The 27,101-nt window shown below is 30.6% G+C and overlaps 1 protein-coding gene across 1 annotated transcript; it reads right to left on the bottom strand.

The window, feature by feature from the left end:
* Nucleotides 1–1,123: 1,123 nt before the first annotated feature.
* On the bottom strand, nucleotides 1,124–27,101 carry LOC142331751 (uncharacterized). Its single transcript, XM_075377813.1, has 6 exons — nucleotides 26,898–27,101; nucleotides 17,969–18,118; nucleotides 11,831–11,955; nucleotides 8,086–8,221; nucleotides 5,950–6,075; nucleotides 1,124–1,397 (listed from the first exon to the last, which is right to left on the bottom strand). Exons 1-6 carry the CDS (start codon nucleotides 26,922–26,924, stop codon nucleotides 1,257–1,259), a joined length of 705 nt encoding a protein of 234 aa, XP_075233928.1. The 5' UTR covers nucleotides 26,925–27,101; the 3' UTR covers nucleotides 1,124–1,256.

The raw sequence follows: 27,101 nt of genomic DNA, 5'->3' as shown, positions 1-27,101 counted from the left end.
AAAAATTTGGTGTTATAAAGGTATAAAAATTCATGTAATGCAGATATTTGGATTCAGAACAATACCAGTTGGTATACATAATTACGAGTAATGGTATACTTCTATTCTTTATAGAACTGGTGGTTTTGGATTTTTTTTGATAGCACACTTTACATGCATTCCATGACAAGAAAAGTTAATGTTACTATGTTTGATATTAAAAAAAATATACTGTAAATAAAAATGCACTCATTTAAACACCATTACTTAATAGTTTATTTTAAATTTCCAACATATTTTATATTTTGTGTGCATTTATTTTAATTTCATTATTCCTGTACGTATATTTTTAGATTAATATTATGATGTGATTTTTTTTAATTGGACAATTTTTAATAAAAATTTCCAACATATTTTATATTTTGTGTGCATTTATTTTAATTTCATTATTCCTGTACGTATATTTTTAGATTAATATTATGATGTGATTTTTTTTTAATTGGACAATTTTTAATAAAATTAAATAAATTTAATAGTCTGTTTATTTTCTGAATTTATGCAGTAATAGCTTGGTTAATCATTCTGAATAGTATTGGCTCCATGTTTTCCCTGGAATATAATGTTAAATAAATATGAGAATGTGATTCCACTTATTTAGAGCAAATATATTCCAAGTAATAGCTTGGTTAATCATAGTATTGGCTCCATGTTTTCCCTGGAATATAATATTAAATAAATATGAGAATGTGATTCCACTTATTTAGAGCAAATATATTCCAGGATAAATGTAGTATCCTAGTATTTATTACAATAAATGTAGTATCTGCTCTCTGTAGTATCTGCTCTCTAGGATGAGAGAATCAGCAAATCCTAACCATGCACTCCCTTTCTATGAAAAAGAATGAAATGCTCAACTATAATGCTCAACTATATTAGAGTAATATACAATCCTACAAAACCAGTTTTAAATTTTTTCAAATTAAATTAATAATAGAAAGTGGATTACCACATTAATATTCGTTTCATACATAGATCTTTTTGGTATTAAAAGTCATACTTATCAAAACTTAAACCCCGCATCAAAACTTAAACCCCGCACATCCATGCTGCTGATAGAAGGTTAATGAAAAAAGAAAGAAAAGAATATAATAAAATAAACTTTATTAAAGTAAAATATCCACTAAAATTTCATTTCTATACACAATTTTGGGTACACAATTTTTTTGGGTTCTTATGTTTAATTCTTATCCATACACAATTTTTTTGGGTTCTTATGTTTATTTCTTATCCAAATTTTCACTGTTTTCCTCTTGTTTATTTTTATCTCCATTTTCTTTCATTTCTGATTCAATTAAATGTTTCTGTAACATTAAATATTCTTCTTCCAATTTTTTATTCTTCACTTTATCCTCTGATAGCTATAAATATAAAAGAAAACAAACTCAGAAAAGCATGAAAAAATTATATTTTTAAGTTTAACATGTTTTACACAGATTTAAAGCTTGTGGATGAGGGAATTAGCTTCATAATTTTACAAGAACAAATACTATGTATGATCCATAGTTTGAGTCTGATTTTAATGATGGATATTCTACATGACACAAAAAGACCACACCTTAATTGACTCCTAAATGTATCTTCCTAATTCAAGAAAATCACCAGCAATAATATGAACTAATACGATGACACTAGTGTTATAACACAAAGTTCAATTGTAAGGGATAAAACTTATTTCATTGGTTACATAATGGATACTTTTGTTTGTGTCAATCTGCCATTTCACTGAAAAGTATCCACACAAGAGTTGAAATGATAAAATACTAATAAGCATGCACATACTAACTGTGCACATCTTTTCAAATGCTGTTTTGCTAATAATTAAATAAAATTATTCAACATAGAATGTGATTTTAACTTTTTATTTAAATTTAACACATTACAATACAAATTTTCAATATAAATCAACCATATTTTTTATGTACGGATTATTTTCATCATCCAATTTTTCTCTCTCAATTTCAGCTAAACTAATAGCATGTTCTAACTGTTCAAATTCTTGACGTAATTTTTTATTCTTCAATAGATCATCTGACAACTATAAATATAAACAAAATTTAATTAATTTGTAGTTTTACAAAAATTTACTAACTTTAAACAAACTTTTTATGATTACAAGAAAAGAACCGATCACCACTGAAATATAAAAATTATTTTAATACTTTGTAAAATCCAGTAAAAGTCAACTTTTTTTTGTTATTTCAGAACAGAGCAGCAAGAAAAGTTTTAATTTCATTAGCTTGATGTGTAAAGTTAAAGCTTTATTTATCTTTTACTAACAATAATCTACATTTATTTGTTTTAATACAAAGTTTATCAAATGTGCTAAGATACAGAGTGTACAAAAAATAATATCAGGATTTTAAAGCAATTTTATTTCTCTTAACTCTGACTTACAGTAATGAATCAAAAATAAAATGAGATTATAGCCTTAGCAAATTTTTCCCTAAAAAAGTGATCAAAGTGAGTCTCTTTTGTTATGTGGTACACATCGAACCGAGAGGAGAATCTATACCTTAACCGAAATGACTGGAGTAACGGAAACAACAGATTACAACGGATACCAAATAGATTTGAGACACAGATCAATTTAGATTTGAGGGTAGATCAGTTTGGTAGTGGTGGTACATAGAATTTTTTATAAAACCACAAAGGAAAAATTACACGAGGCCATTAGTGTAACCTTGGAGGCCACTGTAAATAAGCACAGTCATTGATTTATGCTGACCGAAATAAAAGATAGGGAATTAATCTACAGCCACACATGCAACTAAAACTCATTTATGCTATTTGATTCTAGCCCTAAATCAGCACTTACACCTCCACTCAAGAGATGTAACAAATTAAAAGCAATATTATTTTTTTTGTACACCCATTATATTAACTTAGGACTTAATATTAATTTACAAATTATTATAACAAGCATATACAATGTTTAAATTCCTATTTGATATCCTCCAGGAATTCATTTAGCGAAGAGAATCATTTTCTATCAACAAGGTCATTTAATCATGCTGCCATAGGAAGTTTACATTTAACGAGTTTACAATGCTAGAAACACAAATATCTTTATTCATTTTTAACCTAGCAATCTGCAAATCAAGTGTTCTCATTTTTCTACAGTATAATTTGTGAAAATCATATATATGTTTGCCTACAGTAATACAAATTATATTTCCTATAGAGCAATGTGTAATGAATAAGAAGATTAATTATTGCCATAATTTTTATTTCAATTAATGCATTCCAAGTTACTCTTATTTGTAGCTATTTTCTAGCTATCTATCTTATTAATATCTATCTATAATTATAACTTCCTAGCGATAAAAACAACTCTTAATAACTTAGAAAAGCTAAATACAGGCTTTCCTGGAAAAGATTGGATCTAAACAGAACCCTAAAAATTTAACTTCATCTACCTCATTTATCTACTTCAAGCCATATGTTACACTTATAAAAAGTGAATGATTTTGCTTTAAAAACATATATAATGCGATTAGATATGAGAAAGTTGCCTTGTCAGCATTAATTCTGTACGTTTTGGATACGTACAATGGTAAACCTTTAGTTATAACATACATGAGCTGTAATACCTGTAAAAAATTGTCATGGGTTCAGAAACTGCCATTGTTGCTCACTATTTATCTTCTATTATAAAGATAAGATGTAAATAACTTGATCATGTGATAAGCCTGATCACCTATTCCATTTATACAATTTTGAGGTACCAGTTAATATAACATAATATCAAAGGATTTAGTTTAAGTTACAGGGACAGTCTTCAATCTCATAAACAATAACTTAAGAATTTTAACAATTAGATTTTTCAAGTCAAAAGCAAGATCAAGTGGAAAATATGTTCTTTGGAGGTCAACTAGATAGGCTATTATTGTCTAAATCTTGGAGAACTTTAACATATAAACAAATTTACAAAATTCAGCACAAAAATTATACAGTTTGTAAATATATCAGAAATACATTCATTAAACTTGTCCAATATAATGCATAAATTATGTTTTGTAGGAAATATAAAGGAACCCCCACTAATGAAAAATGTTTGAATGTGAAGATAATGTCAAATTCCATTCTACATAACAAAACAAAAAAACTATGTGGACATGACATGACTTCCTTATACACCTATTACATTACATACACATATTTTTTTAAAATGAAGTACATACAATTTTATTTCATTAATTTTTTATTATTATTGAATTATTTATTGTAAATTTTTTTTACACTCCGAGGAGATCCAGATATTTCATTAATTGAAATTTTATTTGGCTATAACTCTACCAATAAAAATAAACACTATAAGTACAAATAAGAAACCAATAAAATAAGTACTACTTATGATATCATTGAAAAGCTTTCAATGAGGGCTTACTACCACAGTTAAGAAAAAGTCCAAAATCCAAATCTTTTGGATTTTGGGCTTTTTGGACACTTTTGGTCCAGTTGATTGCAATCAAAAGGGGAGGTGCACAACTAGATGTTACAAGTCCTAAATCCAAAATTTCTGAGTTATGTGAAATACATACATACATCACACTAAAACTAGTTAAAATGGATTCTGGGATGGTGAAAATGGATATTTCCATTGAAATCTGAAAACCAACATTTTATGCGATCGCAATATTTCCTTTACTTCTTACAAGGAAGTAATTAGAAGAAGAGAGTGAAAAATATCAGACAATAACATGTTGCACAATCTGTTTATGCACTATGCTTTTTAGAAACAACCATAGCTAACCTAGAAGCTGCAAGACTGCAGACTGGTCCTTATTATATTTATAAATGAGTACTACTCATTGAAATTGTAAGCACTAAAGAAAAGCTCAAGAAGCAAAGAAATTATAAACAATAAAGCAAACTTATATACTTTCTTCCTGAATATAATTACTTATACTTAAAATTAGATTACAATATTTAATTTACTATACTTATCCCACTTTGACATCATTTATCCAGTCACTCTATGATTAATAAAATGTTATAAATTTCATTCCAATTCCAAAGTAGATTCTATTTTATTTAATTGAGCTTCACCCTTAATAGTGATAACATATTTCTTAATATTAGAAAGATAATATGATTAGAAACAATGAAAGATATTATCACTTCCTTAAATGATAAGTGATGAAGGTCACTGCTGCTTTCTAAAAATATCCTACACTATAGGGCAGGTACTGGTGGGAGTCTATGACCCATCTGTTTACATCTAGTAGGCCAAAAATTATATCTAAAAATGTGGCTTCAGAAACACTGGACAATACCCGAACAAAACCAACCATTTTGGAGGATACCAATCAATTTGCTTAATTTTTGTTAACTGTACGGATATGTGAGCACATCTAAACCAACCATTTTGGAGGATACCAATCAATTTGCTTAATTTTTGTTAACTGTACGGATATGTGAGCACATCTAAATTGGACTATTTCAATGAACAGAACATTTTGTATTCTGATGTGGTAACTATTAAACATTAAGTTATTCAAATGTTCTTTTCTTAATGTTTTTGTAGATATTAAATTGTTGGTTTGTTTCCTAATCCTAATTTTCAGCATGAATCCCAAAAAATATAAACAGAGATATCTTGAATATAACATTGATGCCAAAAAATATAATAAAATTTATACTGATGTACTTGTACAATAAAGAAAATCAATTTAAGCAAGTTTTTAAACGGAGCCTCCCTCAAAAACCACTTGCCCTAAAGATGAAAAATTTGGCAAAGTTCTTTACTTTACGTAGTAACAATTACATCAAATTTCACAAAAAAATGAGCCAATACAAAACAGATAACATAAAATCATTGTATTGTTTCTAAACTGACTTAAGTGTGACTTTTTGGGAAGCACTTGCAACTGCATTAAGATTAACAATAAATTATTTAATCATCCTCACCTCATTTTGAGCAAATTGTAAACGTTCACACATAGCATTACAAACTGTATCAGCTCCAGCAATAAATGCTGTATCAGCAGTTGACTTGACCAATTTCTCAACGTACTCCATTAGGCTAGTAAGTTGCTGAAAGAATAAAAATTTCATAATTCTTTTTTTTCTACAAATGATTATTATGATGTTCTATTAGGTTAAAATATAATGCTGGATGCCTGAATCTGATAGAATGTACAATATATAAATGAATAGAATTTCAATAGAAACAATCCTTATACGAGGTATATCCAGTGAAGTTTAGTTTCTAAATATTGCTGCTGCAGCACTAAGGCATACTTCTGTGCATGCATGCTGAGTTGTCTGACATGTATTGTAATGTATATGTGATAATGTTATAAATGTTGCCTAATATGTTAGGAAAGCAATTGACACCATTCTTACTCAGTTATCTGCTCTGTAAACCTTTTAGTATGTGTTTATTATGAAATAATAAATTGATTGAAATTCAGTCAGATCTATGATGTTTAGGAAGGTAATGCAACAAATGGTTCTATGACACAGAGATGAATGTGATTATCAAAGGACACAATAATGTGCCCAATGATGAGCAAAGCAGGCAACCGACCATCTTTGATTACCAATTGAGAAACTGATGACAAGATTAAAGGGAATGAATAGTTCATAATCAGATATCTTTCTGCGCATTTTCCAGAAATCTCATGTGGTCATTTCAACATGAAATTGTGTCTGAGAAGTAGAATTATAAATTGTATGCACATAGGGTGCCCTAAGATGCTCACAAAAATCACAAATGTAACGGGTAGTTACATTTTTAGCTTGAAACATAGAACAAGGTGAAGACTTTTTGAATCAAATAGTTACTGGGTAGGAGACAAGAGTATGTAAATCCTGAAATGAAAACTACAACCTATGGAATATAACACACTTCGCTGAAAAAATTATGTTATGCAATCCACAACAAGCAATGTGGTTTGCTTAACCTTGGGGGGTATTCACTGTAACTGTATCTTAAAACCTTCCTTGCATTTTTTCTTGGGCACACAACAAAGTGTTGTCATCAGTGCTCGGACACAATAATATAGTAAACTATAAAATATTAAAACTTAACTTAAAAATTACCAACAGTAACACTGAAATAGGAATGCCTATGTTATATGCTAAAGGTAAAATAAAACCACAGCGAAACAATATTAAAAATTTTAAATTTGGGATCCAGCAGAAGCTCACAGTTATGCCGAGTCATTTTGGAGATAATAGATTGTATATCACAGACAACAGAGTATCTTGAGTACATGTAAATATACTACTACTAATTGCCTGCAAGGAACTCATGAAATCTGGACAAGTATGTGATGAAATATTAGGCTAATTATATTTAAGGCCTTATTAATAGCATATAGCTCCTTGTTGGCCGACAATGCCATAACAGGGTTGAACAAGTTGCTAATATGTGGCTTGCATTGGAGATGGCATCATTCTATGATGAAGGAATAAAACTCTGGGTACTGCTATTATAAGTATTTCAACAATGGCAGGAACTATGAAGAAGAGCAATAAAAATTTTATGCGAGAACATTCTTAATATTTTTTTTAACACCACTTCAGAACTTACTTTTTGGGTAACCACTCATATAAAAATTAGTTATAAAAACTTTTGTTAACAAATTTCAAAAAGAGTAGGATTCTCTATTATTTTTTATGTCTGACAAATTAAATACAGTGATTTCAATTATTCTTTTTTTATATTGCATAAGTTAGTTCCTCTGGTGATCCCATAGCAAGTTTCCTTAAAAATAGTTATAAGAACAGTTATTGTGCCTAATGAAAATTTAAACCTCAGGTACTATTTATAGAGTGTAATACACCAAACTATTAATTTATTTCATAAAATCTTCATTCTTCAGTACAAATAAAATTTGTACTACATACCAAAGATAAAATAAGCAAATTCTCCATGAACAATCAACATAAAATGTTAAAAATCTGTGAGCATCTGCAAGCACTTCTACTAAAGAATTTATAATCTGCTGAACTGAATGGTGGTGAGAGACAATAAAATATAGAATTAATTTACATATAACTAATCTTGACAAATGTAAATAAATTAATATTGCTTACTATAATAGACTTATTTAGTTCTTCAACCCTAGAACGTGTAGCTACCAATGAATCATTCAGATCATTTACATCAATATTATTCTTTGTTCGTTGTAAACTTTCATTTAATAAATTTATTAGGTCTTCCATTGATTCCCTATAAATAATACAATAAGTACATCTTATTAATAGATGGAAGTATTTACATAATTTATTTCAACAAATTAAAAAAAACTTTAATACAAGCAAGCAAAGAGGAAGCAAAACAAAGTTTAATCATAAATATATCACTTATTTAAAATATTCTAAAAATTAAATTAAAAATAGTTCTATACTAAACACTATGTTTAAATTATATAAGTAATTAAAAAGGTAAAAAAATTTAAATCAACAAGCTATTATATGAAATCTAGTTTTATTAGTATAAAAAATGGACTAATTGTTATTGGCAAGTCTGAATTTGTAAGCCACCTGGATTGTGACTAAATTAAAGTACCCTGTTTACTTTTAGTGAATATCCAGCATTGCTGGAAGGATTGTCAATCCTTCTATGTGTTACAGTTAATTCTCAGAATTCAATAAATCTTGTGCACTTTATTAGACTGGTTTCTTAACTATTTTAAGATGAATTAGTAACAATGCTACTGGAAGCTACTCAGTAGGTGCTGATAGCTCTGAAGAGCTTTGGAGTAACATATATAGTCTATTAGTTTGAAATGAGATGTTAACCACTTTTTTTATAGTTTTGAAATGCCACAATTAGTGGCAAATTATTGAACATTATTATGTTCAATAATTTGAATATATAAATATTTTATTACTTTCTTGTCTAGCCCTATAGCAGAGCTATAGCTTTAGAAGGGAAAGTATTGTATTCAGTCCAATTTGGGCACATGAGGTTTTCACCGGATCTTTATGGAACCCAAAAACTGGATGGAAATTTTCCAGATGTTTGTATGCACGTGTGTATGTTTGGTGTCGCCCTCTAAATAATCTTATATCACTACTTGACTGATTTTGACCAAATTTCAGATACTTTGGCCTCAGTTATCTCAAGCTATACCTAATTAAGGTCTTATTTTTTTCCTAGGCACATTTGTTAATAATTAAAATAATATTCTAACTTTTTTTTGCAAAATCACACCCCTTTCCCAAAAAATGCTCTACATAAACTAGTGGCTAAGTGGGTGTATACTGCGTTATTAGTACTCCCTCTCACTACAAGGAGTGCTAGTGTAGCACTGACATACAGCTGCTGTAGTTATCTGCTATGTTATGATATGATTAAATTTCATTTGGCTATAATTCTGGAACCAATGAAAATAATAAATACCACTTATGATACATCTCTCAATGACAGCTTATTACTGGAGTTTTTGATACCTTTGGTTCAGTCGACTGCAATCTAAAGGGGAGGTGTGCACAACTAGATGTTACAACAGCCCTAAATCCAAAATTTCCTACAGCTAATTGTTTTCAAGTTAGAGTTATGTATCTCTCATAACAGACATCATGCCAAAACTAGTCAAAATGGATTTGGGGAAGGAGAAAATGGATATTTCCGTTGAGATCTGAAAACCTTAACTTTTCGTGATCAAAATACTTCCTTTACTTTGTACAAGGAAATGAAAATGAATGTTTGTCCCATAGGCATTCTTATACCATTCATCTGATTGCAATGAAAGTTTGGTGAGTTGTTGTGCGCACGCCCATGAAGGTTTCTGAATTGGTTTGGACCCACTACGTGGTGCTGGGGTCAAGATATTTTGAAAAATTGTATTTGCAGTCTGGTTTGGCTCATATTCAAAATATATATTAGTTATGTGAAAAGAAATATTTTTTGCAAAAAAATGGACAGATATACGAACAGCCTTTTTTCTTTTTATATATAGAAGATAGAAAATCACCCATGCGGACAAGATATATATTACAAGATTTTACATTTTTTAAATTCGTTTTACGTTTTTTAAGATCTTGTAAGCAACCTAAGCAAAAAAAAAACCTGAAGATCTTACAAGCAAAAGCTCTGGCACTTTTTCTTAAGTGGTCAGAAAAAGGGCTGTGAAAAAGTGCATTAGTGAATAAAGTGTAAAAGATAAAAAAATAAAATAAGAAACTTGCATACGATTGCATAATTAAGCTTTTATTAAAAGTTTGTGAGTTGTGAGCATGCCCACTAAGGTTTCTGAATTAGTTTGGACCCGCTAGATGGCGTTAAGGTTGAGATATTTCAAAAAATTGTATTTATAGTCCGATTTGGCTCATATTTGTCCAAAACGACAAAATATTGATTGAAACATAATTATTCATATGTAACCATATAGCCCAGGAGAAGCCGCGACGGGGATGCTAGTTAATTATAATAAGATTATTTCTTACCAACAAATTAAAATAAAAACCTTTTAGCGCTATTGGTTATTCACAACTTTATTAGGAGTATATGATAAAATCATAGTATCATAGTAAACATTTTGTCATCATAATTAAAACAAGTGATGAAATAAATTATGCAGTGAAATATTACAATCTAACAGTTTTCTCAAACATTGTTTCTCTAAGGTTTCTAAGAAGTTACTTTTCTGAAAAGCAATTTTCAAAATAGTAAAATTTAGGTGTTCTATCATATTAACTAAAAAGCAAAAAAAGAAAAGAAAGAAGAAAATACTTCAGAAATTAGGTACTAGAATAACATTAGAAAACAATCAGACGTAAAGTAATGAATCTTTATGGGCAAGTGCAATTTAAGTTTGTAAATGAAAGAAATTTCAATATGTTATATTAGTTAGCTAAAAATGAGAAAGTCAATAAATCTGCCAAAAACTGAAGTAGGATGGCCAAAAACAGTTTTGAATAATATCTAAATGTGCAATTAACTGGCAATACAGTCTAACTTGATTATATTAAGTTACCACCAATCCACCAGGTAACAGGTGCATACTTAGTTTAAAAATATTAATTATGCTCAACATGTGTATGTTAAAAGAAAACTGAGCGCTGTATTACATTTTTTGTGGGGAAAAGCACTTTCTGCAAAGGATATTCATAAGAAAATATTTGTATTCATTTGAAAATGTTTTTCATATCTACAGTGTTTCTTGTAATTAACAGTGCATAACTGGGTTAAAATATGCTTTTAGAGGTCAAAAGTTGTCAGTTATGACTCAGGGTTTTCTCATTGTTTAAAATAAACATGAATTTAAGCATTGTTTAAAATAAGCATAAATTCATAGGAAACATTTTACAGTGGGTGTCAAGATATGTTACAGAAAAATAAAAATGAACTGAATGAGTGTATCTCTCTCACTATCCTGATGAAGAGAAGAATGTTACCAAGGATTAATTATCATGTCTGGAACTACAATCAACCCAATTAAAGAAAAGATTTAATGTGATGGAAACACCCCTCATCATTTTCATGCAAGAAATTCAAGGTTTCATCTTCAGTTGGGTAGTGCTATTCTTATAGTATTTTGGGCCATTGCAGCCTGAAACATTAATTCTGTTAATGTTTCAGGCTGCAATGTGGAGAAACTGTTCAAGCATACTAAATAGACCAGTACTGGTCCTTGTAACCATATCTTACCTCATACACCTTGATTAACCCATCAAAGAAATGATGGCAAATTCAATATCTGCTGTAATGCTCTAACTTAGTTCCAAGTAACTTCATGTTTAGTATGCTGAAAAGTTATCTGAATAGCAACAATTTCATGAACAATTAAGTTGAACATCATAATAATTTAGATTTATTAAAATAAATTTTTACCTATACAATTTTCCAATGTCCTTAATTGCTACTAGGGTTTGTGTAAGAAGCCGGGTAGCTGTATGAACACTTTCACTGCATGCTTGTTGAATTAAGTGTCTATGTGTTAATGGCCTATCTGGAATCTGGAATGAAATTTATAATAAAATTTAATAACATTCTAATTTTTTAATAACTTTTTTGTTATATTCACACACACACGCTCGCTTGCACACACACACACCCACCCATGCACACCCCCATACACACACAATTTGCTATTGTTCACAAAGAAGTGAATGTAATGGTGCTATCTTGATCTTGATGGTCAATGAAGCTTGATGTATAATGAGTGAAGCTAGCTCACCCATTACACAAGCTGTGCTACATGAAGGACTGAGATATATCTTGTTGATTTTTCAAGTGTTTGAAATGTGTACTGCTATAGAAAATCCTGCCAGTTAGGAAGCAAGATTAGTTATCAGATTATTTCTTTTGGCAAAAAAATACAAACCCACTGAGATTTATCAGAAAATAGATGATGCTTATGGGAGATATTTCAGTTTAGTGGCCAAAAATTTCACACAATCATTAACATTAAGTTTTGATGAAAACGTTGGGTTAACATAAGTTTTGTGCTTGATGAATTCCAAAAAGTGGCTGAAAAACCAGGCAGCAGAATTTTTGATGAATGGATACAAAAACTCATCCACACATATGAAAAGCATCTCAATTTGCTTTCTACTTTGTAGAAAAGTAGTTTTCTACAAAGTAGTTATAAAAACAACAGCTGTTGTTTTTATTATACCAAAATGTAAGTTACTTTTTGGAAAACTCTCGTAAACTTAAAATTATATCTTTACAAAAGTAAGGATAAGATAATAAATAAAAGTATCCGATAAGTTTAGATAAGATACAATGCATCCCTGTTATGACCTAATTGATTCCCAGAGATGAAAACTGTAAATTAGGCAATTGTTAATTCTACTCTTAATGTTACTCAACTATAATGGTGCAGCATCTACTGTATGAAGAGCCTCCTTCAGTGAATTTATATGAAATTAAATTATAGAACTTTAATCAAAGAATTTGATTCCATGTAGGGTAGAAACCATTAAGTTTTTGTGGCCTTAAGACGAAGTGTACATTTTTCTCCTTTGAAAAAAGAGAAATTCATCATGAATGATGAGTATTATGTTACTAGACTTCTATGGGTAAAACACATGCACTTAATAATTTGAATGCTGCACTATCAGATTAATCTTTTAACACAATCAAACCACGCTTTACTGGCCACAGTGTTACCTTCTTCAGACTCATCCTACTATTATTTAACATCAAAATAATAAAAATTCCATTTAGAAATATTTGCCTTTTTAATAAAAATATATGTCGATTACAATTGGATTAAGATGTTCTTAAGTAATTTCTTAACAACAATGGTGTAAACATTTTTTACTTTTTCCAACTTTTAAAAAATATTACAGATAAATGTGATAATTTACAAATTGCAGCTCCTTAGTTTACTTTCGCACCTGAATTTCTTAATATTTTTTTACTTATTTTCTAAAGTAATCACATTTTTAAAAATTTTTGAAGAGTTCACTCTTTTATTCTACTATTACATCAATATAAACATTAAAAAGCTTAAGAAAAGAACTATTCATCAAAATATGGCCAGCAATTTGTTTGACTTATGGCGAAATGATATGAAAAAATGAAAAGACAAATATACACTAATAAAAAGAAAACAGGTGATATAGAAAAATTGATGCTTTCATAAAAATCACATATAAAAATCAAATTCTAAAATGTATTTTACAGTAAAATTCTGATATAGCAATGGAGTGTAAATATATTGAAAATAAATAGTTAATGCAGCATTGAAAAAACAATAAACTGAGAAAGCAATAAATTTTCTTTGAGTTAGCCACCGATTGCTTAATTTTAGTAAATTTAAGTTGTTATACAATAGCAGTCATGTGCAGAGTAACAATAAATCTACTGCAAAAAGTGTACTTTAATAAAAAAGGGTATTTTTTTTAAATTGAAAAAAACTAAAAAAGGTTTTTTAATTTTATTTCAGAAAAGCAGTATTAAAGTTGAAAAAAAAACTATCATTGCAAATGATTTAATAAATCATTCCAGTAAATAAAAAGTTGAATATTTTGCAAATTTTTTCTACATTCGGTAGACATAGACCAATCACTTAAAAGAATAAAGCAATTTTTATTGATAACATTATTAAAAAAAAAAAAAAAAAATACAGAGTGTCCCATATAAAACGCAACCCAACCTTATATTGGTAGGTATTGAAATAATAAAAAGGCATGTGTAAATGTAAATGTAATTTTTATTATTACCATCCATTACCTTACATTTAGAGTACATGTTGGAAGTGGCCGCCATCTTCTTGAATACAAGCTTCAATTCTTTTTACAGCGTTTCTTGCAACTTTTTTCAAAGTTTGTGGCTGGATATTTAATACAGCTGGTTCAATATTGACTTTCAATCGTTCAAGTGTTCGTGGTTTGCTGCTGTAGGCTTTTTCTTTAAGGTAACCCCATAGAAAAAAATCCGCCGTAGTCAAATCTGGAGATCTTGGTGGCCACAAGCCTCGACCGATAACACGATTACCAAAGAATTCCTCGACGAAATCAGAAGTTGAACCTGCGAAGTGCGATGTCGCACCGTCATGTTGTAGCCAGCAGTGTCTGTCTTCCTCTTCCAAGAGTGCGATGAACTGAAATAAAATATCCTGATATCGTTCTGCATTAATGGTGTACTCGAAAAAAATAGGACAGATTATTTTTTTCCGCGATATCGCGCACCACACGCCCAACTTCTGAGGGCGTAATTGTTTTTCGTGATAAACGTGGGGATTTTCAGCACTCCAAATTCTACTGTTTTAGACGTTTACGTAGCCATCCAAATGAAGCCGTGCTTCATCTGTGAAAAATAACGAATCCATAACATTAATTCCCTCACGCAGAAATCGACGGAACCGTTGACAATATTGTAGCCGTTTTTCTTTGTCGGGCTCAAGAAGTCGATGAACCGTTTGAATGCGATAAGGTCGTAATTGTAATTGTTTGGTCGCCCGATGAACAGTTGATTTTGACAAATTAATTTCAGCAGACAAACGTCTGATCGATTTATTTAGCGAGGCGAGTAATCGGTTTTTGATTTCAGTGACTGTATCTGTATTGAACACTGATGCAGATCTTTTGTGTTCCTTGTTATTAACAGAACCAGTCTCTCTAAATTTTGCAACTAACCTTAATACTGATGTTTGATAGGAGCTGGTTTATCTGGGTACTTATGGCGATACAAATCTTGCACTGCAACCACTGATTTCGTACTGAAGTACGAATCAACAATGAAAACACGTTCATCTAGCGAAAACACCGTCTTGTCTCTAGTAATACACTGAACGTTATGATTGCATTGTTGTTTCTATCGGTAGTTCTCTACTGCGTCGCCGCGATGTTCAGATGTTGGACGAGTCCATTTCAGTAACGAGTTAAGGGAGTAAGCTTGACTTTTGAAATTTCATGGATGAGTAATTGATGGGTTGCGTTTTATATGGGACACTCTGTATATTAAATACAGAGCTTAAAACAATTTTCAGTTGCCAAATTTTGTTTTATTTGTAAAATCACCGAGTTAAATTTAGGAAAATTTTTTTTGTAAAACCTTTGGTGTTAGAGGAAGGCATGGGGCTCGTGTGCTTCCTTCTGTGAATCTGTTAATTTGATAGATGAGGGTTTAAGTTATGGTAGGTGGTCATGGTTGGTAGAGGCTATATGAAGGCGATAGTAGGATGTGTAAATACACTGATGGAAATCTTTGCTGAGGCATTGCATATCGGTGGCATCCTGACAGACGTCAAACTGATGACTGTGTCGTGTTATCAAGTTTAGAGGGTCTACAAGACAACCTCTGGTAAAGCCCATCAGAGCCAGGAATGGAGGAGGTGGTGGTGACCGGGAAGATGCCTATCACAAGGTGTCTTCCCCTATGGGGGGTCAGGATGTAGCCCTGAATTTTCTGGGTGTTTTATTAGATGACAAGTTCTCTTGGGATGATCAATCTTGATCATCCCAAGATGTATTTTAATATTGATAATGTAATAATGATAAAATGGATTTTCAACTGTAATAAAATCAAACCATTTTGCTTTGAAGTATCTTAATATAATGCCACTCTTGTCATCATAATTAAATATTAATCTTGCTTATATATACTTCCATCTAAAATATAATTCAATCTCTTGGGTCTTCCTTAAAAATTCAGAGCGAGTTTTGACTTCCTTTTTAAGATACAAAAATGGGTGTCAGATTACTGCGCTCATTAATATGAATTGCTCATTTAATTCTTAATAATAAAATTCATCCCTACCAAACCAGAAATTTAAACAGTTCTCTTGTAAGTCAATATTCTGTCTTATTTCTTCCAATGCCATTTTTAATAAATTACTGACCATTTAAAAAATCTGTATCAATTTATCTAAATTACAACTGAAAAGTATTCTTAGAAATTGTATTATTAACCTCAGTGAATTTTTAATTATACAAGCAATACACATTATAAACTATTATGAAGTCTTATTACTAAAAACATACTACATTTTATATTACTGCTACTGTTCTTTCTTAAAGCAACCAATCTATGTTTTTAATTAAATCAACTGATGCAGTAATGTTATTCTTCATTTTATTTTTAACTGAATTTGTTAACATCTGTATCAAAAACTATTTTTGTTTTTATTGAACTAAAAACTAACATATACCCAGTTTATTTTTTTTATTGCAAATAAATTTCTAGAATTTTAAATATTGTTCTAATTACTATACAGACTGATATTTAAATATGGTAACAGCTTTAAACTGCATATCTGAGAGGATCTGGAGGCAGAAAGAAATTTTGAATCAACTTAGTTTTTTTAAAATAGGAAGGTGGATGGACATATGCCACATGATTAAGTTTGATTGAATATGTATAACTGTATATGTACAACTATGTATAACTCAATTTCTTTCTCCCTCCAAACACCTCTCAGATATGGTCGAACTGAGAATGTACAAGATTCATTCACACTCATACAATATCATCCTCATTCATCCTCTGAAGTATTATCTAAACGGTAGTTACCAGAGGCTAAACAGGAAAAAGAGATTATACAAACTGGTGTGTAAGAAATATAATTTGTTTACATCAAAAATTAATTTAAATGTCACGAAAAGATTTTTGAAAAGTATATGTTTGGAGCGTCACTTTATATGGAAGTGAAACTTGATGATCAGAGTACCTGAAAAGAAAAGATTAGAAGCTTTTGAAATGTGGTGCTGTAGAAGAATGTTAAAAATCAGATGGGTGGATAAAGTGACAAATGAAGAGGTGTTGCGGCAAATAGATGAAGAAAGAAGCATTTGGAAAAATATAGTTAAAAGAAGAGACAGACTTATAGGTCGCATATTAAGGCATCCTGGAATAGTCGCTTTAATACTGGAGGGACAGGTAGAAGGAAAAAATTGTGCAGGCAGGCAACATTTGGAATATGTAAAATAAATTGTTAGGGATGTAGGAAGTAGGGGGTGTACCGAACTGAAACGACTAGCACTAGATAGGGAATCTTGGAGAGCTGCACCAAACTGAAGACAAAAAAAGTATTACCTAACGTTATTAAAAGAATTTAATTATGTTTTGCCTTTACACCTCAATTTTAACTAGCATAGGTTTGCTAACTAATAATATAAGCTGTGAATGAAAACACATCTTACCACTGAGTGTCTCAGTTAAAAACAACTGTTAACATAAGCATGTGATCTTGAAATAAGTATGGTTATTGTGAACAAGAGAAAAATTAACTGCTAAAAATTGAATTATGGGAAGATTTTTTTTAAATATGATGTTTTACCTTAATTATTTTTCAGTAATCTGTGGGATTCTTATGTCACAAACTTAGATTAGCAAGAAAGTATTTGTGTTGAGACAGGCGCCTATATTATTGTGAAAACAAACATATAACATGATACATCACACTTAAAATGAAATATGAAAGATTTTCTTTGAAGTCAAAAAATATACTATAATAGTTTATGAACACAGAAATCAGTGCTACATAAAAAGTAAAATAGTATAAAATAAAACACATACCTGAATTTCTTTAAAGTGTTTATTATGGAAACCATCATCAGCTACACAAAAACCAACAGGTAGCATTACACATAATGGAAACTGTTTAGTTTTTTCTACTGTCCATTTTGAATACTTTTTTGTAGAACATAGTAATGTGGTATACCTTGACTGAAAAAGCAATAAAACAAATATCATACTACAAAAAAAAAAAAAATCAATAAAATTACACAGCTTTCAACAACTTAAAAAATAAAATAAAAGTTAGAAAATACTATATAATGAAAGTTCAAGGAAGAAACTGCAAACTTTTAATAAATAATTTTTTTTTTAATGAGATGTGTAGGTATAAACTGGTATAAACATTTGGCCCAAATGGAAATTTTTAGTACAGGTTCATTCACGGGAACCGGATGTTTTTGAAGTGGGTTGTAGTACTCGGGCGTTCGTGGTGGGAGGGGCACGTTGCTGGTGTCTGACGTTTCCCTTGTTCATAGCATTTACATTTTAGTCGATGAGATGGAGCTGTGGACGCTAGACCAACGCCTGTATGCGTATGGCAGTTTTGTGCGAAATTACTAATCCGTAACTGCTGTTCAGGGAGATTTCCGCCGTCAGTTTAATATCCATCGTAATGCAAGTGTCCCTTCTCGTAACACAATATTGCGATGGGTAAACAACCTTTGAACAAGTGGTTCAATATTGAAGAAAAAACTACCGGGTCCTCGACGAACTGCTAGCACTCCGGAGAACATCGAACGAGTAAGGGAAGCCATTGTTAGAAGCCCACGCCGCTCTATTCAGAGGCATTCAGCAGCGCTTCAAATGAGCACAAGTACGATAAGACGAATTCTGCATACAGACCTGCATTTCCATCCTTGCAAGATAGCCGTCGTGCAGCAGTTAAACGAGCAAGATTTCACGCAGCGATTACAATTTTGTCGATAAATGCTTACCGTTTTTGAAGAAAATGAAAATTTGTTATTGTTAATGAGTGGAAGCCCATTTTCATCTGAATGGCTTCATCAACAAACAGAATTGCCGGTATTCTGCAGAAAGAAACCCACATCAGCTTCACGAGAGACCACTTCAAAGCCCAAAGGTGTGCAATAGGAAAGGTCGGTGTTATTGGACCATATTTTTTTGAAGAAAATGACGCTGCCGTAACTGTAACAGCTGATCGTTAAATTGCGATGTTGAAGACGTTTTTCATCCCTGAGTTACGAAACCGGGGAATCGATTTTCAAAATGTGTTATTCCAGCAGGATGGAGCTACAGCGCACACAGCGAGGGCAACGATGGCTGTTCTCCGTAACTTGTTTCCGGGACGGATCGTTTCCAGATTCGGCGACATTCCTTGGCCCCCTCGGTCACCCGACTTTAGTTGTGATTTTTTTCTGTGGGGGTTTCTGAAATCGCGTGTGTACGGCAATAAACCGCGTACATTGGAGGACCTAAAGATCGCAATTCGTCATCACGTCACCCAGATTGATGTAGACATGCTGCAAAGAATTGAGGCCAGTTACCATGAAAGGCTACTACAACAATGTATTGCCCAAAATGGACATCACTTGCCGGACATAATTTTTCGTTCATGAGTAAGTAACAAATGCTTTGATTTAACAAGTGTTTTGTGCCAATAAAACTTTTTTAAAGTAAATATTCAATTTTTTATGATTATTTTAAAAACATCCGGTTCCCGTGAATGACCCTGTATATGTAAAATGCAATGCCTGACGGATTCGAAGTAGGACCTCCTGGTGGAAGGCTGAGATGCTACCACTTGTGCCACAGAGGTTGGCTTTCAATAAATTATGACTTCACATATAGATGTATATAAATACTCACAGGTAGAAGATAGGGAGGAGAGAGATAGAAAGGAGAGGAGAGAATGAGAAAGAGATAGATATGAATAGTGTATGAACAAGCATAATTTAAAAAAAAAAAACATTTATTACTTGCCGATGACAGCCTTGTGAGAGAAGATTAACTGCATATGAGTTCATTTACATTTACTAGGAATGAAACAGATTTTAAATGTAAAATTTACAGGAGAATAAATTATTAAGATGCAAAATATTATTAAATGATTAAAGTTATTATTTATCTATTGATCAGTATAAAGAGATAAATTTATAAATTGAACAGATCTACAGTGACGAATGGAACTATTAGAAAAAAATATTACAAATAAATCTAGCACAGAAAACCAGTTAAAAATCAACAAACAATGCTAGTACTTGGGATTTCATTAACAATATCATGCTTAATACTAGACAGCCAAATGTGCTTTTTAAGAAGCTTTTTAATTAACCAATTAAATAGATTACACATTTATATATTACAAAATGAGAACATTTAAACAGCATACATGAAACACACATTTCAAAGCCACTTTAATTTATATAACCTATGGGACAAGCAACAGATACTGAGGAAATAGTTGTGTCTGAACAGGTTGGTAGCCTAATCTGTGAAGGAAATATTGATGACAGCATGCATATCTATTTATATTAAATATTAAGACATATACTTAAATGAACAGAAATGAATATATTCACATTAAATGATAGTGATCATGCAATACCATCCACTCATAGAACCAGTAACTAATATATTGTTTCCAGAAAAAATTTTCAGGACCAAATAGACATAAAATATAATGTTTATTAATGTGCAACAGGATCATTTGAAAATTATTAGTAGAAGGAATGCCCAAATATAAATATTTTCTGTTAAAAGGTTAGAACAGATGTTATATGATACAGAAAAAAATTATCTCTATACAAAATAGCTTTAATGAAACAGATTTTTTTAAACAATAAGGGTTTACCTATAAATTTTTTGCAAAATGATTTTAATCACTTTTATGCAATGCACAATTCATGGCATTGTGGTAGCCACTATCAGGAATAGAACATTAAATTATTTGAATGTGTGCAATTGCGACTAAATAACCATTTCAGTTGCTTCAAATTATATTTGTTAACAGCACACTTAATTCTTATGTACTTCTAGTATTCATAATAGTTTATTTTGATAATGAGAAATTAATTTTGATAAGTGGAAAAAAGACCAGCCTTTTGTAACAAAAATGCACCAGATTACAGCCACAAAATTTGAAAGATATACATTGGGATACACTGAGAGACTTTATTTTTTAATCTTTAAACAGGATTTCTAGCATTTTTATAGAACTGCTCAATTTAATTTAAAAATTAATTTTTTTTAACTTAGCATAATAGCTAATCTTTTTATAGTTATTACAAGTGTCATATTAGTGTGTGTATGTAAGATCAATATTTATCATATATAATTATTCTTCTAATAAATTCTTTTCCATTCTAAAATAACAAAAAAAAAAAAAAAATATTTTGGTACAACCATAGATCATAGTAGTGCCCTTTTAACAACTTTAGTCTTGAAGCACAAAATAACTTGGCTGAAGGGGTGCATCAACCAATTTTTTAACCACTTATACTACTACAAATTATAAGCTGTCAATCAGCTGATGGTGGACAAATGACAATGAGGTGAAAAAACAATTTGAGCATGCAAGTCCTAAGACATTAAAAGATTATATTCATAAGAATATGGACAAAATAAAGTTCAATCTGTACTTGTTGATTTCAGTTATTAATTATATGCTAAATGGAGTGATGGATGGAAAGGAGGCTTCAAAACAGAAGTTTTGAAAAAGAATGTTTGGAACATGAAAATTATATTTTTTAATTTGTGGACAGGAAATAATTTAAATTAAATGATGGCTTGGATGACACAATAGGCCCTGGTCTTATTGATATTTGTATAAGTACAAACTTTGAAAAAAAATGCAGTTGAAAAAAAATTGTAATATTGCAAATCATTTTTTTTAATGTTAATGAAAGGGATTAATAAGGAGCTTAAGAATACCTCGATGGGCAATACAACTATAAGTTTTTAATGTCCTCCAAGAAATATGACATAAAAAACAAAGATAAACAAAGGTTCAATTTTGAGTTAAGGGGAGGTGGAGGTCTTTGGAGGACTAGGACTGAATCTCTTAGAAAATATGATTTAAAAATTTGTTTAAAGGCAGAACAGTTTTTTTTAAACAGAATGAATCTTTTTAATAGAATTGCAATCTTGCAATTTATAGAATTGTTATGAAGGCAGGTAGGGGGGCATAAAATCTTTTGGAGTGCAAAGAAGCATATGTACCTTTTCTTTTTATCTTTCTCTGTATGTAGAATACATTTTTATATTCAAAATTTCAAGTTTTGTTAACTGAAGGGGGTTAGGATGCTGAAACTTTTGGGAGGGAGAATCAGCAAGATATCTTTTTCTTCTGTATTTTTTTAAAGATAAAATAAATTTAAAAAGCAATGTTTGAATGTTTCAATACTTAAATTTTTGTTATTTGGGAAGCTGGAGAACATATTCTGAAAAACAGAAATGTGAATATGACAGTATTTCAATGTTTCACAGCAGCAAATTTGAGATCTGAGAATGGATGAGAAGAGTTTAAAATCTTCTCAATTCTAGATTGGTATTGCTTCTGATCGTGGACAATCAATTTCCAAAGTTTGATGGATATGTGACAAATGGTCTTTTTCACTATCAGACTATTTTTACCAAATAACACTTGCAGCAAAATTTAATGCAGGAGTTCAATCTAGGAGTTTTCAATATCAGTAGTTTTTTAAATTATTTCTCAGAAGAAATAAACACACAAACTGTGAGTCTTTATGCAATAGAAGACTTATTGAAATATTAAATATTTTCAAATTACTGAACTTCTTCCAAAACCCTCTTGGAACTTCAGAGTTTCAGTAACAAATCTAGTAGTACTATTTTTAAGGTACCTCTCTTAAGAAATCCTTTAAGTATGTAACTGAATAATGTATTCTATTTAAGTAATGTTTGTCTGGTATGTTATATTTGTCAGGTGTATGATGTTTGTAAATATTATAATGTATTGTTCCACTTTGAGATTTTTAATTTTTATGTTCTTTGTTTATAATTTTTATGTTGTAGTTGATGTATTTCTTAATGATGTATTGTTTTTAGGAGTTAATGTACAAAATGCAGTTCTTTATGGATAGTGTCTGTATGAATGAATCTTTGTATTTGTGGGTTAATATAAAAGCCCAGTCTGTACAATGAATGTAATTTATTACAATCATTACAGTTCAATTTGTGTACTTTTATTTTTTCTTGGGAGCAAAATGAAGTTGTCATCCTTAGTGCCCCAATACGATATTATATTTATATAATCAAAAATTAAATTTAAAAGATTAACCTTATAATTAAACAAAAGTAATAAACAAATGAGATAGAAAATGTTAGAAGTGAAATAAAACCACAATTATTTAAAAGTTAACTACAACACAAAAATTCCATCTATTTGCAAACAGCAAATAATAACCTCCTCAAGATTATTCCTAGATGAAAAACTCCAGGATGACACAGTGTCCTTAACTGGATGAAGTTTATTATTGATGGTAGCATTCTATTCACTCTGCCACTTATCACAAACCACACTTCAAAAAACAGACAAGATCACTTGAAAAAATGAAATTAGTGAAAGAGGGCTACAAACAAGTCTCTTTTGCCACACAATCAGAATGCTCATTGTCTGAAATTCCAATACAGCTAGGGATCCAGCAGAAGCTCACAGTTTTATTACATAGAGTCATTTCAGAGATGATAAGACTGTACATCACAGACAACAGGGTGTCTGGAATACATATTACTACTGGCTTGCAAGGCACTCATGGAATCTGAACTGACTACGTGTCTGAATGAAGGGCTAAGTATATTTAAGGCCGTGTTAATTAATCACAGTCTTGTAACAAAAACATGTATGTCCTATTGCCAACCAGAAAAGCACAACTAACAGAATTATCGTGTCTAGAGCAGTATAAGTAAACTGTAGCATATGATTTGGATTCACTATTTAACAATATAAAATTTTTTTTTTTTAATGATAAGTGCATTTGTGTCCTTTTTTTGATATTGACCAAGACTAAAGCAATAATTCATGGGAATGCCACCAAGGGGTTTACCTTTGGAAGCTAAGGAGGCTGGAGACACCATACCAGGAGACAATTTTTTTGCAAATCTTAGTAGTTTGCTGCAATGTAAAGTTTTATTTAGTGGTGTACCAACTGAAGTAGTTTTTGTTATACCATCTGTCTTTCCAAATAGCAGAGGTAAGGGATTTTACCTATATTTATTTGGTTAGCTCATTGCACGATGTTCACTCATTCTTTTGCACATTATTAGAGAGACTGGACAAAACTAAAAACCGCTCACTACAGGATTTCTCAAGTTCAGGGATTTTCTACACTCCCGATGAACCACAGGAAAGGATACTTTTTGCTCAATACAGATCCTTAATATAACCTGTTCTTTCAACAGGGAATTCTCAAGATCTCACCAAATGTGAAACGTTATAGTTATTACACTTTTGAGCTTTTATGCATGTGCTATCATCATGTCCTGTACAGCTACAACATGCATAAACTTGTTCCTTAGTGCAACCAATTTTGTTGTGACCAAAACCCTGACACTGAAAGCAGCATCTCAGGTTAGGTATGTATGGTCACGCATGGGTAGACAGGTAACCAGTTCTTATTCTCTCAGGAACAGTTGTAGCAGAAAAGATTAGAATATGTGAAGATCCTGGCACATCAAAACCATTCTCCTTCCTCACAATTCTCTGCATGGAAGTCACTGACTGCAGCAGTAGCTCTTCTGATATTTCAGTTAATTCAGCCAAGTCATAGCAAAAGATCACTTCCTTGCTGAAATTTAGCATCTTATTGGGCTCCACTATCACTCTGTCCTTCCCTATATTCTTAAGGACTAAAGGTATTTGACATTACTCTTTACTGAATATGTCAATCAACAGGATGCCACTTCTACGCTTGTTAATAGATTTCAGAGACCCACTAGCTGTTATGACGCACTATTTATTAGGAAGGGATCTTGGTAAACCTTAGTAAAACCTTTAGTAAACCATTTTTATTGCACCCTACTACAAGAAACCTTGTATGAAAATTTAAGTTCCTCTGTTAACTTCTTCAGTCTCCTTATTACTAGCTAAATCTAAAGTTGGTCGATGTCTCTTACAAATTCCAAGTTTGTTGGTTTTTTAAAGTTGACAAACAGCCACTGAAAAACCTTTAATTAGGACTGCTGTATGGTTCTCATTAGTACCAGTGATACCCAGTGTAGGATGTTGTGAATTTATGTAAGGGTATATATGTTGTAATTTATGTAAGGGTATATATGTTGTAATTTATGTAAGGGTATATATGTTGTACTTTGTGTAATGTTCTTGGTGTGGTGTATGTTATATGTGGTGTTTATAGCTTACTGTCTGATATTTTTAATATATTTGCTATTTTAAAAATGACACAACAACCTTCTTTCCTGAAAATGTTGGCAAACTTGTATAACTTGGTTGTATAACTACTGTTGCTAGGTATAAATTTGTTATAGCATTTTTTCTTATATTAAAGATAGCATGTTGCAGTATAAAGTGTGTGGATGAATGAATAATACCACTGTGTCAGATGTTTTATTGTATCAAATTGTTCAATGTAGCTAACAAAGATGTATATAGGTGTTATATATTTGTTGTGTGGGGCGTTACATTCTATAAGTACGTCAGTTGTAGCAGCTTTCTGTAAATTTTTGAAGGTGTGCTTGTACATTTTGAATATGATGGATTAAGAAAGTTGAATTTGCTTTACATTTGTAATGTAAAGCAAATTTGGGTAATCTATATATAATGTGATGCAAGGAATATGAAACATGATGTTTGATTGGTAGACAAAATTTCATTATCTGAAAGCCAGTTGTTTAATATTTAATTATTTTTATCATACTATTATCATTAATAGTCATACTATTCAACCAATTAATTTGAAATTTAAACCTTACTAACAACTCATTGAACCAAACTGTAAAAATGTTATTTTTAAAATTTACTTCAAAATGTGTTCATCTTTGTAATCACTACCCTAATGACTAGTTCTGTTTTCACAATGGCATCGATATTACTGCTGACAGTTTTTTTTTTTTTTATTACGCAGGAAAACATTAAAAATGTATTAGTCAGTGTGTGATTCAGATTTTACAGCCATCATATTGATATACAGAATCAACAGATTACAATTTTAATCACATCAAGTATCTGTCTCATCAAAAAAACTACCAGTTAAAACCAATGTGAAAACAGTAGTACTGGTCACAGGATGGTTGCAAAGACACCTGAAAATATTTCAAAGCACATTTTTTTTAAAAACAAAAGCTTAAAATTCAAATTAATAAAATTACTAACTGTCATGGGTAAGAACATAAAATTTATATTTTTAGGTCTACAGTTATTAAGCATTTTAAGGTATGTTTTATTATACTTTAATTAGTTAATTCTTACCTGTATTACTATAGTGAAAGGCTAAATGTCTCAAAATTGCAATACTGTAACATTAGTTGACAGTAATAATAAAACATTCTTGAAAGAAGGAAACAGTCAGGGAGAAATCAGGCCAGAGGATGCTTATAGAGTATTAAAACTTTAAATTATTTATATAAATAAAGAAAAAATTACACTGAAAATTATCATGTAACAAAAAATTTGTTTCGCTTCTTTAATACCAGATACTGATAACCAACACACTCATTAACAAGAGATACATAGGCTTCTTATTTAATAGCATCAATAACCAGTTATTCAATCATACCCATGGTTAACACAAATATAAATTAAATTCCTACCTTTCTTCATTTTTCTTGAAAAATGTGAACGTAATATCATTTAAATGGTTGTATTATTCGAAATAAAATACTGATTTTGTAATTCGAAATTGTGTCCGGTTTTTTTACTTTATGAGAAACAAAAGTCTTTGCCAATTAATGAAAGAAATTAGATTAAAAAAAATTAATAATTTTTACTTACAAAATTGAGTCTTGCAAACAGTGACATTGAGCTATTTTTTGAATAACAACTAAACAAAATTTCAAAATAATTTATAAAATTGTGTGGGTGATCATTTTAGAAAATTAAAATAATCTGTGTGATCATGTTTAATTGTAATTTTGATAACAATGAAACAATGCTTAATAGTTAGGTTATGATCGAATCCGAACTTCAATCGTTTAT

This window comes from Lycorma delicatula, chromosome 10, assembly GCF_047948215.1.
Source record: "Lycorma delicatula isolate Av1 chromosome 10, ASM4794821v1, whole genome shotgun sequence".
Taxonomy (NCBI): Eukaryota; Metazoa; Arthropoda; class Insecta; order Hemiptera; family Fulgoridae; genus Lycorma; species Lycorma delicatula.
Note: the sequence above shows the minus strand (reverse complement) of the source record. Positions and strands in the feature narration are given on the sequence as shown.

Excerpts from the sequence above, each read along its gene's own strand:
- LOC142331751 (XM_075377813.1), bottom strand. The coding sequence starts at position 26,924 with ATGTCACTGTTTGCAAGACTCAATTTT. Across the intron at positions 11,956-17,968 it reads AACACTTTAAAGAAATTCAG|ATTCCAGATAGGCCATTAAC; the intron begins GTATGTGTTTTA and ends ATTTCATTCCAG. Across the intron at positions 8,222-11,830 it reads GACATTGGAAAATTGTATAG|GGAATCAATGGAAGACCTAA; the intron begins GTAAAAATTTAT and ends TATTATTTATAG.